At 40.4% G+C, this 16,828-nt stretch overlaps 1 protein-coding gene across 4 annotated transcripts in view; it reads right to left on the reverse strand.

Annotated features, from left to right (window-relative positions):
• Positions 1-16,828, reverse strand: part of CNTRL (centriolin) — a 103,738-nt gene that overhangs the window by 16,631 nt on the left and 70,279 nt on the right. For all 4 annotated transcript variants that reach the window (XM_055117680.2, XM_057298651.2, XM_063594243.1 and 1 more), the window contains 12 exons: positions 16,058-16,174; positions 15,632-15,773; positions 14,761-14,909; positions 12,156-12,345; positions 10,532-10,845; positions 8,325-8,533; positions 6,103-6,295; positions 3,416-3,546; positions 3,136-3,276; positions 2,907-3,033; positions 1,997-2,161; positions 714-873 (listed from right to left, as the gene is read on the reverse strand). In XM_055117680.2, coding sequence (XP_054973655.1) covers positions 714-873; positions 1,997-2,161; positions 2,907-3,033; positions 3,136-3,276; positions 3,416-3,546; positions 6,103-6,295; positions 8,325-8,533; positions 10,532-10,845; positions 12,156-12,345; positions 14,761-14,909; positions 15,632-15,773; positions 16,058-16,174 — 2,038 coding nt within the window. The remainder of the gene's footprint in view (positions 1-713; positions 874-1,996; positions 2,162-2,906; positions 3,034-3,135; positions 3,277-3,415; positions 3,547-6,102; positions 6,296-8,324; positions 8,534-10,531; positions 10,846-12,155; positions 12,346-14,760; positions 14,910-15,631; positions 15,774-16,057; positions 16,175-16,828) is intronic.

Below are 16,828 nucleotides of genomic sequence, written 5' to 3' on the forward strand. Positions count from 1 at the left end.
GGTCATCTGTTTCCAATTTTTTGGGGGGTGCGGTGGAACAGGGTCTTCCTCTGTTTCCCAGGCTGAAGCATAGTGGCATAATCATAGCTCACTGCAGCCTTGATCTCCTGAGCTCAAGGGATCCTCCCTGCTTGGCCTTCTGAATAGCTGGGACTATAGGTGCACATCAATGTGCATCGCTAATTTTTGAATATTTTTGTAGAGATGGGGTCTCATACATTGCCCAGGTAGTTTTGAACTCCTGGGCTCAAGCAATCCTCTTGCCTCAGCCTCCCAAAGAGCTGGGATTATAGGCATGAACCACCACACCCAGCCTGTTTCCAAATTTTGTCATTATAAATATTGCTGTGATGTACATACTTGCCCTTTCTGGAGGAGTAGAAATGGGCTGACTAGTTCAACAGGTGTGAATTTTAAGAGCCTTGAAACACTGGGAGATTGTTCCAGTTTATACCTCAAATGATAGACTGTGAGTGCTCTTCTTTCAGCACACTCTGATCAGCAATGAGCATGATTATTTTGCTTTTAAATAAAGTTTATCAATTAAAATGGCAGAAAATAACATCATATTCCTTTTATAACCTGCTTGCTTTGCTTATTAGCAGTAAGGTTAAACTTTAAAGTTTTTTTGGCCATTTGTTATTTTTTCTGTGACTTGTAATACAGACATTTCCAACCTCAAACTTTGTATGATTGTTTTCCTTTAAACTTACCGGTTTTATGTTTAGACATCTGCCTTAAAACAACCTGAAGATTTTCTTCCTCTTTTTCAATTTCCTGCTTTATAAGTGTAAGTTGAGTTTTTCTTTCACTAATCTGAACATTTAGTTCTCCTTTCTGAAAACTCAGTTCTTCCAGAAGAGATTTTACTTCCTGTGTTTGAAAAAAAAAAAGTTATTCCCTCCTGTGACTGTAAATGAAAATTACTTCAAAATAAGTTCTGTTATTTATTGTTTTATATCATGGAAATTCTAATTTGGAAACAAGCTTATTTTTGCCTTTTATATCAAGAACAGCATTATATTTTACAGAAACCTATTTCTATATAATAGAAGAAAGTAACATATTCTCTTCATCTAAATATATTTGCAACATTACTGTAAGCAAGGCAACGTCTATAGAGAGAAAAGCCTGACTGAGACATGGCTCCTGCTCTGGAGGGGCTTAGTACCTTGTTGAGTGGTAAGGCAGGGAAGATAAACATGATCACAAAAGGCTAGGCCTTCATGCCCTAGGAAACATGCAGATAGAGTGTTTCTAAACTCAAAAGAAGGAAACTCCTTCTTCCAGAAGAAAGAAAAAGGTCAGAGAAGTTTTCTTTTTTTTTTTTTTGAAATTGAGTCTCACTCTGTCACCAGCCAGGGGTGCAGTGGCGCGATCTCGGCTCACTGCAACCTCCGCCTCCCGGGTTCAAGAGTGCCGTGGTGCAATCTCGGCTCACTGCAACCAACCACCTCCCGAGTTCGAGCAATTCTCCTATCTCAGTCTCCCGAGTAGCTAGGATTACAGGCGCATGCCACCATGCCTGGCTAATTTTTGTATTTTTAGTAGAGATGGGGTTTCACCATGTTGGCCAGGATGGTCTCAATCTCTTAACCTCGTGATCTGCCTGCCTTGGCCTCCCAAAGTGCTGGGATTACAGATGTGAGCCACTGTACCCGGCCAGAAGTTTTCTAAGAGGAGGTGGCATGAAGCTGCGCCATGAGAAACAGGTGGGATCTGGCTAGTGATAGGGGAGAAAGGGAATTCCTGGAGAAGAAATGGTATGAGAAAGGTACAGGGGCAGGAGAACTTTGAGCATATCCAGAAAACAACAGAGGGGGAACTACACATGACAGCCACTGCATGGATATGTAACAACACCAAACTGATTTTACAGAGGAGGCAAGATTTCAGGAATTTATATTTTCATTTGGGGAGAAGCAATGAAAATACATCAAAGTAAACCTATAGCACTGTCCTACGACTCTTCAGAAAACCCTAATAAAAAACACACCCTAATGTGATTGCACTTCTCAGTTACTTCAGTCTCTCCCAGTCTCAGAGCTTCCTGGAGGTCAGCTTTTGCCTGGACCATGCTTCCTTGGAGTAGATGCAGCTCCTCCTTTTTATGCCCTAACTGCCTGTCCAAGACAGCCATCTCCTGCTGCTGACTTGTCACCTGTATTAAAGAAAAGGGAAGAGTAAGTTTGACAAAGGCCATACAGCCCTCAGTGCTAACCTGGAGATAATTTAGTTGTGAGGTAAAATCAGGAGTTAATATCCTAGCCCCCAAGAGTCAGAAAAGCCAGGCAAGGAGTGCAAGGGTGAAATGCCTAATGAAAACCTTGAGCTCACATACTTAAAACCACTCAAATCACAGTGATCACAGTAAGAACAACAATATGATAATCATGATTATCCCTCAGGTTACAGTTTTCCAAGAACTTTTATTTTTATACCCTAATTCCATTTTGACATCCTTGGTGATGGAAGTTAGTCAGAGATTTTTAAAATGTATTCATTTTTAAAATTAAAAATTCGCTGCAATTTTAAAGACAATACGTATTTGTTTACAAAAAAAAAAGAAGACCATGCAGATATGCAAAAGGAAGACAACAGAAAATACTCAAAATCCCCCCTTATCAGATGACCACTTTTGTACTTTGGTATTGACTAAAAATACAACCATAAGTGTTGATAAAGGCATTTAACAGAAATGATCTCATAGAGTATACCATGTTTTGAGACTCACTTTTTTTATTCAAAAATATTGTATTGAGTTGGGATTCAAATTTAGTTCAGACTTCATGCTTAACAACTATAATACATAGCCGCATTTATTCTTTTCTACAATTAAACATGTATTACTTTTATAATCATAAAGTGCTGTGTCAGTTGTTTTTTCAAGGTGTCTATTGCCATACCTGGCTTTTCAGCTTTTCCAGCTCGGCTCTTTTGGCCTGAAGAAGCACCTCAGATTCTTTAAGGACCTGCAGGTGGTGATCCTCATTGCGTTCTGCCATCTCTATGTCTTTCTGTAGTTTCTGAAGCCTACAAAGCACCAGCAACACTAGAGCAGATCCTAAGGGACTCGGAACCCCAGAGCTGTCTTCCAGCACAAACCCCTTGTAGCCCTACAGAAGCCTTACTTACTCTTCTGTCAGTTTTTCCTTCTTCTTGCTTAAACATTGGAAGTCTGAGTCTTTTGCTGCTACAATTTTGTTTATTTCTTTCAAGATTTCTTCTTGCTTGATTTTGTGCTGCTCCAAATCCTTTGCATCAGCCTGGAGCGATCTAAAGCACATTGCTTTATTCCCCCCAGGTCCTGTAGACTTACCATGCATTATTTATCATAAACCAATTATTATCCCCTTAGAAGCAAACTTTTCATTCATCTCAATGTATACATCAATGGCTTAGGGAATCCACCTACCTTAGCTGCTGATCAGCTTTGACGAGGTTAACAGCAGTTTCCTGAGCTCTCCTTTCTAATTCCTCAGCATCTGACTCAGTTTGCAATAAACTTCTCTTGGCATCAGTGAACTTTTCAACAGCATTTTTTGTCTAGAAAAGAAACTGTCATTAAAAGCCATTCAGTTACAATACTCACTCACAGCTACTGGCCATGTAAACCAGTACAGCTCTTTTGGAAAACAAGATGGTACAGAAAGACATAAAAATGTCCATTCACTGTAACTCTAATTCTCGGTAAATAATTCAGAAGCAAAGAACTACTATATAAAAATGCTCAATGTATAATAATATAAGACCTGACAAATAATAATAGGCTAAGTGATAATGCATTAACAAAGTGGAATACTGTGTAGCCTTTAAAATGATCAGATGACAATGTAGCAACACGGAAGAATGTTAATATTATGTTGGCTGAGAAAAATAAATTTAAAATGGTATAAGCACTGTGAGAGCAACTGTGTAAAACTACATGTGTCAACAAAGACAGAAAGACTATATAAAAATAAATACAGTCATTTGAAAGTAGTGGAACTAAAGATGCTTTTTATTTCAAAATAATCTGTAATACTATTATATCATTTTAAATATTAAAACTATCTACTCAACTAAGTGGGAAGGAAGTGATTTTACCAAGATTTCCTCCACACAGAAATTCTTGCTGCACTCTATAGTTATTATCAAGCAAAGTAAAAATGCATTGATCTGGTGATAATGTAATTACGGCTGACAAACACAAACATTAAATACTTTGCAAATGTTTAAAATCTTCCTATATAAGATTTGGTAAAAACACATTTTTTTTTTAATCAACTTGGTTTCTTTTTCTGCCTAACATAAGATGCTTAAAACAATGACATCAAAAGTTCCAAAAATAAATAGAGTGTGGTTTGCACTTGGTTGAGCAGTGACTCACCTTCAGCCAAAAAAAAAACTGAAGTCTGCCATTGTACTAAAGCCAGAGGAGTCCGTATGTTAAATTTGTCTATTAAATATCTGTGTGGATGCAAAAGGGTTGGCAAGCTCCCAGAGAGCTACATATTTTACCATACGTCTTTCCATTTCAGATAGCTTGTTTCTGTCAGTTTCACCAGCAAAGCACTGGACAAAACTGGCTATGCATTCCAGAAAAGCCACCAAATAGTTTTTTGTCTCCTTCTATGTCAGGTTTTAACATGTCTGGCACACTCCTTCCAAAACACCACTACTTTCTCTCTCCTCCTCCTTCTTACCAAGCTGCCTCCCTGAGTCATTTTGGGAGAATGAAGGTGAAAGAACTTACCAGCCTTGGTTGACTTACTACCTCTGCCTACTACCACTGCCATCCATTTTCTTTTGATGATTTTATATATCTATACCTATATATATTAATATATAACCAAAATATACCAAAATTTATAATCAAAATATACCAGTGATATTTTGATATATTATCAAAATATCTTATTATATATTATTATACCAGTGATTTTTTTTCCTCTAGTTCTGCTCACATCTATTTTCTCTCACAGTAATCCAACATATGACAACAGAAGGAACAGCTCATCTGAAAAGAAGAGGACTTTTTCCATTCTTAATTACTCACAGAATTTCTTCAATAAATAATTTAGTTCCTAGGTAACAGACTGCTAATAGATTCATGTTGAAATAGCAAAATACAAATAATAGTTCCTGAGGTGTTTCATGTGGGTAAGGAACTCTTTTCATCCTGGAATTCTCATCTAACTAAAAGAGCCCTTGGCTATGTGACTCTGGGCCAGTAATGAGCCTCTCTGAGCTACATCAGTAAACCAAGCTAACATCATCTACACAGGGCTGCCAGGAAGGTTAAATGAAACATTTACAAAATGGCCATGTGTAGCCATAGCAGTGGCTCAATAAAAGGTAACTCCTTTTTCTCCCCAACTTCCCTCTGTGTTGTGGTCTAAAGAATATTATCGGGCCAGGCGCAGTGGCTCACGCCTGTAATCCCAGAACTTTGGGAAGCTGAGGCAGGATCACAAGGTTAGGAGTTCAAAACCAGCCTGACCAACATGGTGAAACCCCGTCTCTACTCAGGAGGCTGAGGCAGGAGAATCGCTTGAACCCGGGAGGCGGAGGTTGCAGTGAGCCAAGATTGCGCCACTCCACTGCAGCCTGGGTGACAGAGCGAGACACCATCTCAAAAAAAAAAAAGAAAATTATCTCTGACCAAAAAATATTTTGTATCATTATCAACCTGAAGACCAAAGTAATACTTGTGAGGTCCACTGTAGCTTAATAAGAATATAAAGATTGACCTATTTAAAAAAACACAGGTAGCAGAACCCAAATAATTAAATATAAAAGATACACACAGGATAAGGAGGTGGGGTGTGCTAGGAACTAAGTAACTTCAGGAATTTTAAATACGCTGTTTTATTTAATCCATGCCGAAAAGCCTACGTATTCTTAGCCTGAATTTATAGATAAGAAAAGCAAAGCCAGGGGACTTATATGACTTGCACAAATTCTCACATCTTCTTAACTAGCAGAGTCTAGCCTGGAACCTGGCTGTCTGACTTGGACAACTGTCCTCTTATCACACACATTCTCTTTCTAATCCTTCAGGTGGACAGTAAGCTGACTCACCCACACTGAGCTCACACCCCAAACCACAAGAAGACAAACCTTTTCTTTAGTGCATGAAAGTTCACTCTCAGCCTCTGCCAGGAGTCGGTCAGCTTCCCTGAGCTCTGAGCGACGTTTCAGAAGAGTCTTCTCAATGCACTCAATTTCATCTACAATATCTTCATGATGTTTGAGTGATTTTTCTATTTCTAGTTCAGTCATAAGACTCTCAACATTTCCATCAATGAAGTCCCTAAAAAATAATATATACACCCATTAAAAAATGTTAAATGTAGACAATACAGATACTTGTAGCCTAACTACTAAAAAGATCTACAATGATTTTCTAATTTTATATGAGAATAGGTAAGAAAGACTGCTACATTTGATTTTGTTCAAGGTCTAGGTTTACCATCTTATTAAACATGGAATTCCTATTGGCAATAAATGCATAATATGTAAAATGCATGACATGGAATTGTTTGCCCTTTTAAATATAACAACAAAGATTATTGTGTTGTCAGCACTTGACCAAGAAAATGTTGATACTTCTATTCTTTTGAGGTATAAAAATAAAGCAAACCACTACCACAATATTCATCCATTCCCTCAAAACTATCCTTCAAGGGCAGTTCATAGGCTGCCCTTGAAGACTACCTGATTTTGTGATTTATTCCATTCGGCTGAAGTAAAACTCTGGTGACAACATTTGACACATCAAAAACTGTGACACACAATTCAATATCTTAAGGCTAACATGATGAAATTATTTGAAAATTAGATTATCTATGTATGACTGCATGACAGAAAAATATGAAAATAAATTCAACATTTAACAGATTCTCTTTAAATGAAGGCATACATATGATTTTTACTTTCTTCTTGGGACATTTTTGTGTTATCCAAACTTCCTAGAATAGTATTTATTACACTTATATAACTATGAAAAGAAGTGGCAATCCTACCACCCTATCATGTCCCTCCAAAATACCTCAAAGTAAAAAAATTCCATTCCCCAATGTGTATACCCACAAAAATAACAGACATAACCATCTGCCTAACCTTCAAACATCTAGCCCCTATCTTTTAGGTGTGGCCCTTGCTTTCACTTGCCAGGACTATTAGTCAGATGTCTGCTGCTAGATGGCAGTGACCACGTCTTACTTACTTGTGTCCTCTGCAGGCCTCCCTACCACCCTGGGGTCTGGGCCAGTCTGGGTTAAATGACAAAAACTGGGGAACTGTCATAATTCATGGACTACTGCAAAAGATAGGCTTTTGCATAATTAACCCAATCAACAGATGCTGCATTCACTAAGTGACCCTATGACAGGTGCCGGGACACAGAGATGGAGGTCCAGCTACTGCCTTCAAGGAGCTCCTGGGCTCCCCAGAACATTGTGTGAACAGTGCTATGACCAAGGTTGCTAACCTTGAATTGTGGGCACCTGAGAAGAAATAGGCTTTTAATGAGAAAAAAAAGAGAGGGGATCTCTGACCTTTATTTTGAAGACAAGTTGGAGTTAGGTAAGGGGGTCAGCAGGGAGAAGACAGTACATGCAAAGGTGTAGAGGCAGGAGAAAACGTGGTGTTTGAGGAAACCACAGGAAAGTAGTGAGCCAGACCAAATACTGTGATAAAAGAAAAAGACGGGTGGATTTCAGATGGAGAAGGGTCGTGTATATTCTGATGGAACTGAGAATCACATGGGAAAGTGGAACAGTCAGATTTGCAGTGTGTCAAGATACAGCGTAGACCAAGAGAGAAGACATGGAAGGCCAGTGTGGAAACTATTACAATCGCTAGGATGAGACTAATTAAAAGCTAGAGAAGGGGAGACGACAGAAAGGGACCAGTTTGAGAGCTCTCTGGATGCAGAGTCAGCAGGATTTAGAGACCAACTGGAAGCACAGGAGAGTAATGGAAAAGAAAGAGTTGAGAACCCCTGCTGTATTTTTAGCTAGGGTAACTGGAGAGGGGAAATGGTTATACCACTCTCCAAGAGGGACTACAATAAGAGCTGATTTGTATTATTGGCCAAAAGAACTCAGACCCGTATTGCTCAATATGGTACTCAATATGTGGCTATTAAATTAATTGAAATTAAATTCTGTTCCTCAGCTCCATCAGCCACATTTCAAGTGCTCAACAGCCACACTGAGCTAGTGGTTACTGTTTTGGACAGAAGATCAAGAACATTCCAAGATTATAGAAAGTTCTGTTCGACAGCATTAATGAACTAATATCGTATTTGTCTGAATTATAAAAAATATATTAATTACTTTTGCTGTTGACGTTTCTGGACAGTTCTATGTAATTCTTCTACTTCACACTCTAAGCTTTTCTTCTCTTGCAAAAGATCATCAATATTATGATGCAGTTCTTCCATTTCTTTCTCCGACTGCCGCTTGGATGCTCTCATCCACCTTTCTTCCCGCTTCTTTGATTTTAAATGCTGCATTATGTCTTCTAATCTAGAAACTTCATTCTCCTGAATGAGATGGGGAAAAAAATGCAGTGCTGAAACATCACAGGATGTTTCCTCTCTTTCCTGCCAAAAGCTGAAATTAACTGTGGTTAAAGTGGTATCAATGGCCCAAAAAATGATGGTAGATTCTAAGACTTTGGTATAAAAAGTTAAATGTCACGGATGAAACTGATGGACAAATAGAACCTTTAATTTTTCAAACAGTCCAACTATGACTGAGAAACATTTGCCAAGCCTCTTGTGGATAACCTCTGCCTCCAAAGAGTTTGGGGTCTAGCAGAAGAGATAGACAGAAGTCTCTCCCTCCTCTGGCCACATGGGAGAAAAGTTCTGAGAAGGCTGCTCAGAGGAAGAGGTGTTTTGCCTGGGTTTTGAAGAACGAATGGAAGGGGAAAGACCTAGGCTGAAGAAGTAACACATGCAAACGAAGGGAAGTATAAAAGTGCACCTGAGAAACTATATAAACAGCCAGGTAAGTTTGGAGAGTAAAAGAACCCGTTTAAGAGATTATAGAAAAATGCTGAATAGAAAGAAATTGTTACAAATTACAATGTGCAAGAAAAACTGCAAAAGAATGTGAGTGACTACTACAGTTAAACTTGTAAATGCACACAGACCCTCTAAAACTAGTCTGACCTATTACAATGGGACTGGTGACTTGATATGTGTCCTAGTTTATCTTCCACTCAATCTGCCAAGACAGGAAGGAAAAAACTCCAGGTGTTCTGAGTCTGAAGGAGGAGCTTAGATTCCATTTTATTTCTTTAGAACCAAAAAGTCAGAAAGTAATCTAATGAGGCTGGGCGCAGTGACTCATGCCTGTAATCCCAGCACTTTGGGAGGTCCAGGCAGGCAATCACTCAAGGTCAGGAGTTCGAGACCAGCCTGGCCAACATGGTGAAACCCCCATCTATACTAAAAATATAAAAATTAGCCAGGCGTGGTGGCGTATGCCTCTAATCCCAGCTACTTGGGAGGCTGAGGCAGGAGAATTGCCTGAACCTGGGAGGCGGAGGTTGCAGTGAGCCAAGATCACGCCACCGCACTCCAGCCTGGGCGAAAGAGAACAAGTCCGTCTCAAAAAAAAAAAAAAAAAGAAGAAAAAAAGAAAAAGGAAGTAATCTAGTAATTAGGAAATAATTATTTCTTAGAATCTAGCCTAAGAGATACAGTAAGAATTTACAGTCAGCTACAGTACCTACAAATATAGAAATGTTGTACAGTCATTAAAATATTGTTTAAAAACATTTGTAAAACCATGGACAAATGCTTATAACATTAAGTAGGAAAAACAGAATACAAAATATTGTGTACAATAAAATATAAACTATGAAAATAATAAATAAATCCCACCACCTAGAGATAATCCCCAAAACCTTATCCCCACCGAAATATAAACTATGAAAATAAATAATAAATAAATCCTACCACCTAGAGATAATCCCCACCAAAACCTTACTGTATGCTGTCCATACCTGTGTGCATACACGTGCACATACATGTGTATACACTCATACTATACATATATGTATGTGTACAAGTACAGGCACTAGTAAGTGAATATATACATACACATTAATATAACACTTGTCAATAGAAAAATACATAAGCTTTGTAAAAACGGTAAATTTCTGGACTGAAAACATTTGTTATTAAATGGCTAACCCAGGTTTGTAGACTGGCCTGAGACCCTAACTCCTGTACATGGTATTTTTGTTTTTTTGGTTTTTGTTTTTTGCTGTTACCGGGGCTGGCCTTGAATTCCTAGGCTCAAGCAATCCTCTTGTCTCAGTCTCCTGAGTAGCTCGGATTATAGGCACATGCCACTGCTTTTATAAGAGAATTTTAATAAGAGAATGCTTGCACAGTTCTAAACATCAGCCTTACAAACACACTTTGCCATATAATCCAGTCATAAATAGGTCAACTCATTAAGTATATAACCTTATCAGTCACCCATGGAAGCAGTGTGGAAACAGAGTTGTATGTCTTTCCACTTACTAAGTTATGGTGTTCAGGGACGTTGCAATGCAGCACACCCATAGGGATGAAGGGGATGGAGAAGTTGGGGGGTGGAGGCCCATACACCATGGGGGCCCCAGCAGGAGGTGGGCCATAAACAACAGTGCCAGGGGTGAGAGGTCGGCTATTGTTTGGCAAGGGAGGAGGTGGTGCATACAGGGCCATGCCCTGGGGTACAGGAGAACCATCAGGAAGCACAGTATACATCATGTATCCAGGAGGAGGCACAAATGGGGGTTCTTCTTGGTCATCCAGCTCACTCTCTTCCTGACTATCTCCTCCACTGTCTGCATCTTCAAAGAAATAAACAGAAGAGTTTATTCAACAAAAGAGTGTTTTACCCCCATGGTTTACCAGGTAAACAAATTTAGTAGAGAACAGCAGCATTTAAGCCAAGATACTGCAGATGTGAGAATAAAACTCTGAAAAAAAGGTCAAAACTATTTTTGAAAAGCAGCTCAAAACATGGATTCAAAGTATTTTCTATGGCTGATACTTGAGTTTTTCTTATGTTTATCTGTTGGTTTGTTTCTGCATTTGCTAATTTATTCATTAATTTATTAAGTGACCATCTGGGTATCTAATTCATGCTACATACAAGATCTTACAGCACTCAGTGTTTACCACTGTCATGACATGTAACACTCTCCAACGTGATAGCTTACTAACTTATCTGCCCTAAAACCAGGAAATATGTTTGCTGATCACTGACAACAGAGAACCTAGCACACAGCAGGCAGTCAATAAGCACTTCCTGGCCACATACGGTGGCTCACGCCTGTAATCCCAGCACTTTGGGAGGCCGAGGCAGGCAGATCACTTGAGGTCAGGAGTTCGAGACCAGCCTGTCTAATATGGCGAAACCCTCATCTCTACTAAAAATACAAAAATTAGCCAGGCATGGTGGTGCACGCCTGTAATCCCAGCTACTCGGGAGGCTGAAACAGGAGAGAGAATTGCTTGATTCCAGGAGGCGGAGGTTGCAGTAAGCCAAGATTGTGCCACTGCACTCTAGCCTGGGTGACAGAGCGAGACTCCCTCTCAAAAAAAAAAAACAAAAAACAAAAAAAATGTTTCTGAATGAACAAATTCTCAGAAGGTAGTATTCACATTTTACAGATTAACAGTTTCACAGCAGCTAAATAATTAGCCTAAGACCACACAGCTAATAAGTGAAAAAGATTTACTCAAGTCTGACTCTTCCTCTGGAGCTTTGGAAGACAGACCCGTAACACTTCATTTTAGGAGGATGAGATTAATGCCGTGATGCAAGGACACAAGACACCATGCTCCAGTACAGTCAAAGAGGCTGCTTAGTCAGCCTGGGTGAAGCAGGGTGGAAGAAGGCTCCATTTAGGAGCATTGTTTCAGGACCTAGGTCTCACTGAAGGATGAATAGGCATCACCATGGGAGGGGAAGGAGGAAGGACATTCCAGACAGGGTTTAAAACAACGACAAGAGGTAGCTGGCCAAGACTAGATCACAGAAGACCTCATGGAGCTAGCTAAGGAGTCTGGATTGTGTCTTAGGGGTTTCAGAGAATCAGTAAAAGGTTCTTAAACGGGCAAGAGAAACGCAACTTTCCTATGTGATTTGACTTACCTCTATTTGGAAACAGTTTATGTAACCCACTCCTGATGGGAGAATAAACCCAGTATCCTGAGGCAGGGGGAGGTTGACTGCCTTCCTTCCCATCCTGCTGCCCAGGGCGTGGTTTTCTAACAGGAGTTGAGGCTGTGTACTTAAGGCCAACACCAGAGTCCTTGGTGGCCTGGGAACTATGGCTGGAAACCTAAAACAAATGACAGCAGAGCACACCATCTATTATAAATGGAAAGGCTGATTTTAAGAAACGTCAAAGTCTACAGCAAAGTTGAGATGTAGCAAGGTTGAGAAAGAACTTGGCTTCTTTTCATTATCCTTATTTTTCACAGAAGTGAGGTGATTACATGGTCACATAAACTGCAGTTCCATACACAATTCAGCTTATTAACATCCCTCTGGACTTGATCGACATGGCAGTGTCAGGGAAGCCGTGCAGAAAGGAGGGCTATGTGGGTAATGGCTGGGGTCACATCAGACTGGTCTGTGAAAGTGAAGGGCTCAAAGTGTGGTGAAAGCAAACAAATTAATGTCTATTTATCCTTTCAAAAGCCATTTTAAAACATCCATCTCCTATCCTCTCTTTTGGTACAATTTTCTAGAAATCACAAGTCCTTGGCCATACCAAAATGGAAAAAGCATGTTATCTAGCTGTTTGACTGGGTTAATTTTATGCAGCAACTCCCCAAGGGAGAAATGAAAATAAGTTCTCCATAGTGATCAGACTCCCGGGTGTCAGCCTCTGTTCTCTCTGTAGTCATTTTTCCTAGTGGTTTTTTGTTTTGTTTTGTTTTTAACCTCATCCTTGATGGCCCAGCAACTGAGGCAAAGGAAACCAGTGAACTTCAAAGAAATCTGGGGTCACCAGTCTTCTGTGGTCCTGGGAGCTTGGCATGGCTTTAAAGCTCTACTCTGCTACCCTCCTTCTCCTTCTCAGTCTGTAGGTACATCCTCTAAACCCTCACCCAGCTCAGACTTATATGTTTTGCTCTAATTTATACTGCTTCCACCTCCAGCTCTGGTTGTACCAAGGAGTTGGCTTCCTTTAGGATTGCTGGGAGAATCTAAGATTCTGCTCTTCAGGGGTCTGGTTAAGTCTACACAGCCCTGAGAACCTAGTGTGTCTGAGCTGCTTCTCCCTGACTATTGCTCATCGGCTGATTCTAGCAGGATAGCACCAGGCCCCTCTGCTTTGGATGAATACAGCCTATAGTCTTCTCCTCACTTTCAACATTCAGGCCCCAGTCTTCTCCTCACTTCCCACATTCAGGCCCCAGGCCCTAACCATTTCTCTTTAACATCCTTTAATCTCATCTCCTCTTTCCCAGCTCCACTGATCTAGCTCTGGCTTCTACTCTTTACCTGAATCAGTTTAAAGAGCCCCACCGAAAGCTCACCCTACCATAAGTATAGACTCTATACTAGCCAGAATATTATTCCTAAACTACAGCTCTGATCATTTTAGTACACAACCCATTTCTCATGGCCTACATAATTATGGCCTACATAATTAAGTGTAAGAGATTCTAAGGCCCTTTTAAAAAAGCATGACTCCAGGCTGGGCATGGTGATGGCTCACGCCTGTAATCCCAGAACTTTGGGAGGCCAAGGTGGGCAGATCACCTGAGGTCAGGAGTTTGAGACCAGCCTGGCCAACATGGCAAAACCCCATCTCTACTAAAAATCTAAAAATTAGCCAGGCGTGGTGGCGCATGCCTATAATCCCAGCTACTCAGGAGGCGGAAACCGGAGAATCGCTTGAACCCAGGAGGCAGCGGTTGCAAGGAGCCGAGATCACACCACTGCACTCCAGCCTGGGGGACACAGCAAGACTCCGTCTCAAAAAACAAAAACAAAAACAAAAGCATGACCCCAATCTACTTTTCAGCTTCATCTGACACTGTTCCTATAAACCCTCTAGCCCCACAAAGCTATTTGTCTTTGCTAAGCCAATAACTCTCCTCTTCCATACGAGCTGTTTCCTCCCTCCTAAAAGCCCATCGCTCACTGCTTGCTAAGTGCTGACTTCACATCCCTGCTTGTGAAGCATTCCTTCCTGAACTTCCCATCAGATGAATCCTTAATACCTCTCTGCAACTAGAGAATACAGGTCAGGTCTGTTGTCATAGGTATGTCACCATTTTGCAATTATGCTGGCATGGCCAATGAACTCTTTGAGAGCACGGGCTTTACCATTCATTGTGATGCCCCACCACTACCTAGCACTTGGCCTAGGCTTCAGTAAACACTGAATGAATGTTCGTTAAAAGGACATGAAATCCAGGTGCCTTTTTTTCTGTCGGAGGCTCTGCACAATTCTATGTCCATTTCAGCAGGCTCTCTGGGCTCAAATCACCTTTTCTCCTTAGAGCATCCACATTCAAGAACCCTAACACATACCACCCGAGTATGAACAGTCAACTGTCACCTTCCCCAAGAAGGCCCTATTTTCATCTCAAATATTAAAAACACTACCGAACCTCAATGCACGGCTTAGCATAGAAATGTTGTTTTTGGTACCTGTTCATAAATTTGGGGAAGGGGACAATGTCACACTTTCTTCAAGAAAATTCAGTATACATTCCCAACACCACAGAATTCCTACTTTTGATGATGGTGGTGGTGGCATAAAGTACCAATAGCCTCGTCTTTTGAAAGGATCTGCCATGCTGCTTATGTAATCATTCTGATAAGAAACTTCACGTCGAAGTTCAGCAATTTCTTCTAAAACATTTTCAAAGCCTCCTTTGTTGTCTGTAAAGAAAAGTCATTCTATGAAATTGATAGGAAATCATTTACTTCCTTTCTCAAAATATAAAAGAGATTCTATGAGAGCCAATTAATTTTATCAGTTCCTCAAAGCTGACTTTCAGTCTGCCCTTTAGTAAGTCAAAAAAAGGCAAACTGATTTGTAAACATTATTTATTTTGAAATTACAAATACAAAACTCTTTTTTTCTTTTTTTGAGACAGAGTCTCACTCTGTCATCCAGTCTGGAGTGCAGTGGCCCAATCTCGGCTCACTGCCAACCTCCGCCTCCCAGGTTCAAGTGATTCTCCTGCCTCACCTTCCCGAGTAGCTGGGTTTACAGGTGCCCACCTCCATGCCCAGCTAATTTTTGTATTTTTTAGTAGAGACAGGGTGTCACCATGTTGGCCAGGCTGGTCTCGAACTCCTGACCTCAAGCGATCCACCCACCTCAGCCTCCCAAAGTGCTAGGATCACAGGCGTGAGCCACTGCGCTCACCCACAAATACGAAACTCTTATCTTGGCAACCAAGTCCCCCAGTAACACACTTACAGAAAATACTCTTAAAATTATCTGATTTATTTGATTTTACTTATTAAGCTAATTACCACAGCTCTCTGAATCAAGCATGGACTTGATTTGTAACAGTTAAAGGTAAAAAACAAATGAGATGATTTAATTTTATGACTACAAAACCACTGCCAAAAATCAAAGCCCAATACTTTACCACTTCCAGTGAGGTCTAGTACATTCTGCAGCCTTGCAATCTCTGTCCTTTGTCGTTCCATTGTCTCATTCAGTTTCTCAATTTCTAGGACCTGTGAGTTTGCTTCAGTACCTACACCTGTTTTCTCCATCTCAAGTCGAAACTATTTAAAAAAATTACACATACAAAGTTGCCAATGAATTCATTCTTTCCCAAACACATTTATCCTTTCAACTTGATTATGATTCTATATTTATTTACACTTTCCCAGTGAGGAAACTGCATTACTTGGAAACTGCACCAAGCCTGGCACACAGTAGAGGATAAAGTACTTATTAACTATTGATTGCACTTCAGAATTCTTTGAGACATCACCTACAGTAATTTTGTCTTTTAGGAACTGATAAGAATCTGAGAAAGAGGAGGTCTCTGGGTACCAACACTGACCTGCTCCCCTTTCTGCCTGAGGAGATTCTGCAGGAGTTCGATCTCAGCTTCTGCTCGGGTCAGATCTCTGGCTGCTTGTGCTGCCTTTCTGCTGAACCTCTCTGCTTCCTGCAACTCCTACTGGGACAGAAGTATGAGAAAGGCACCACTGCTATCACAGGTTGTCTTCTTCATTTCTTCCTCTTGGATTGATTCTTCTGCTTTCATCACATTGCCTACCAGGCTGTCCATGAAAAGGGACAGCCAAGCCCCACCTTCTCCTGTGTTGTTCCCATTGTTGGGCAGCCTGCCCAGCCCCCAACCCCAAGGTGCGGCATCAGAAAGAACAAAGGCTAATTTTTTTACTTTTTTACTTTTACTACCGTCTTCCATGATTATGTCCCTCTGGGCTCTCATCATTAGATTTTTGTGTCCTATGATCTGCTGTCTTAATCTCATTAGCATTTGCATCCTATAAAGCACAGTAACAGACATTAGCTCAGTAAGGAGTCATACTATGAAGTAACATTTTCACATGACTGCACGAGATGAAAAATTTGAGATTCAGAGGGATTATATGACAATCCTTCAGGAACCCTTGTCCAGGTAGATATTGACAGCTACCTCCCTAAGCATCCTTACACTTAAAGGTAGGGATAGCATGTTTATTTGATGATTCCTTTCAGGGCTCAGTAGAACGCAGTATCCATGGCAGCACAAAATAAATTATTGGGGGTTGTGATGGGGGGAATATAATCTTTAGGTCTTAAGAAAAACAGACAACTTTACAGT

The sequence above is a fragment of the Pan paniscus genome, chromosome 11 (genome assembly GCF_029289425.2).
Source record: "Pan paniscus chromosome 11, NHGRI_mPanPan1-v2.0_pri, whole genome shotgun sequence".
Taxonomy (NCBI): domain Eukaryota; kingdom Metazoa; phylum Chordata; class Mammalia; order Primates; family Hominidae; genus Pan; species Pan paniscus.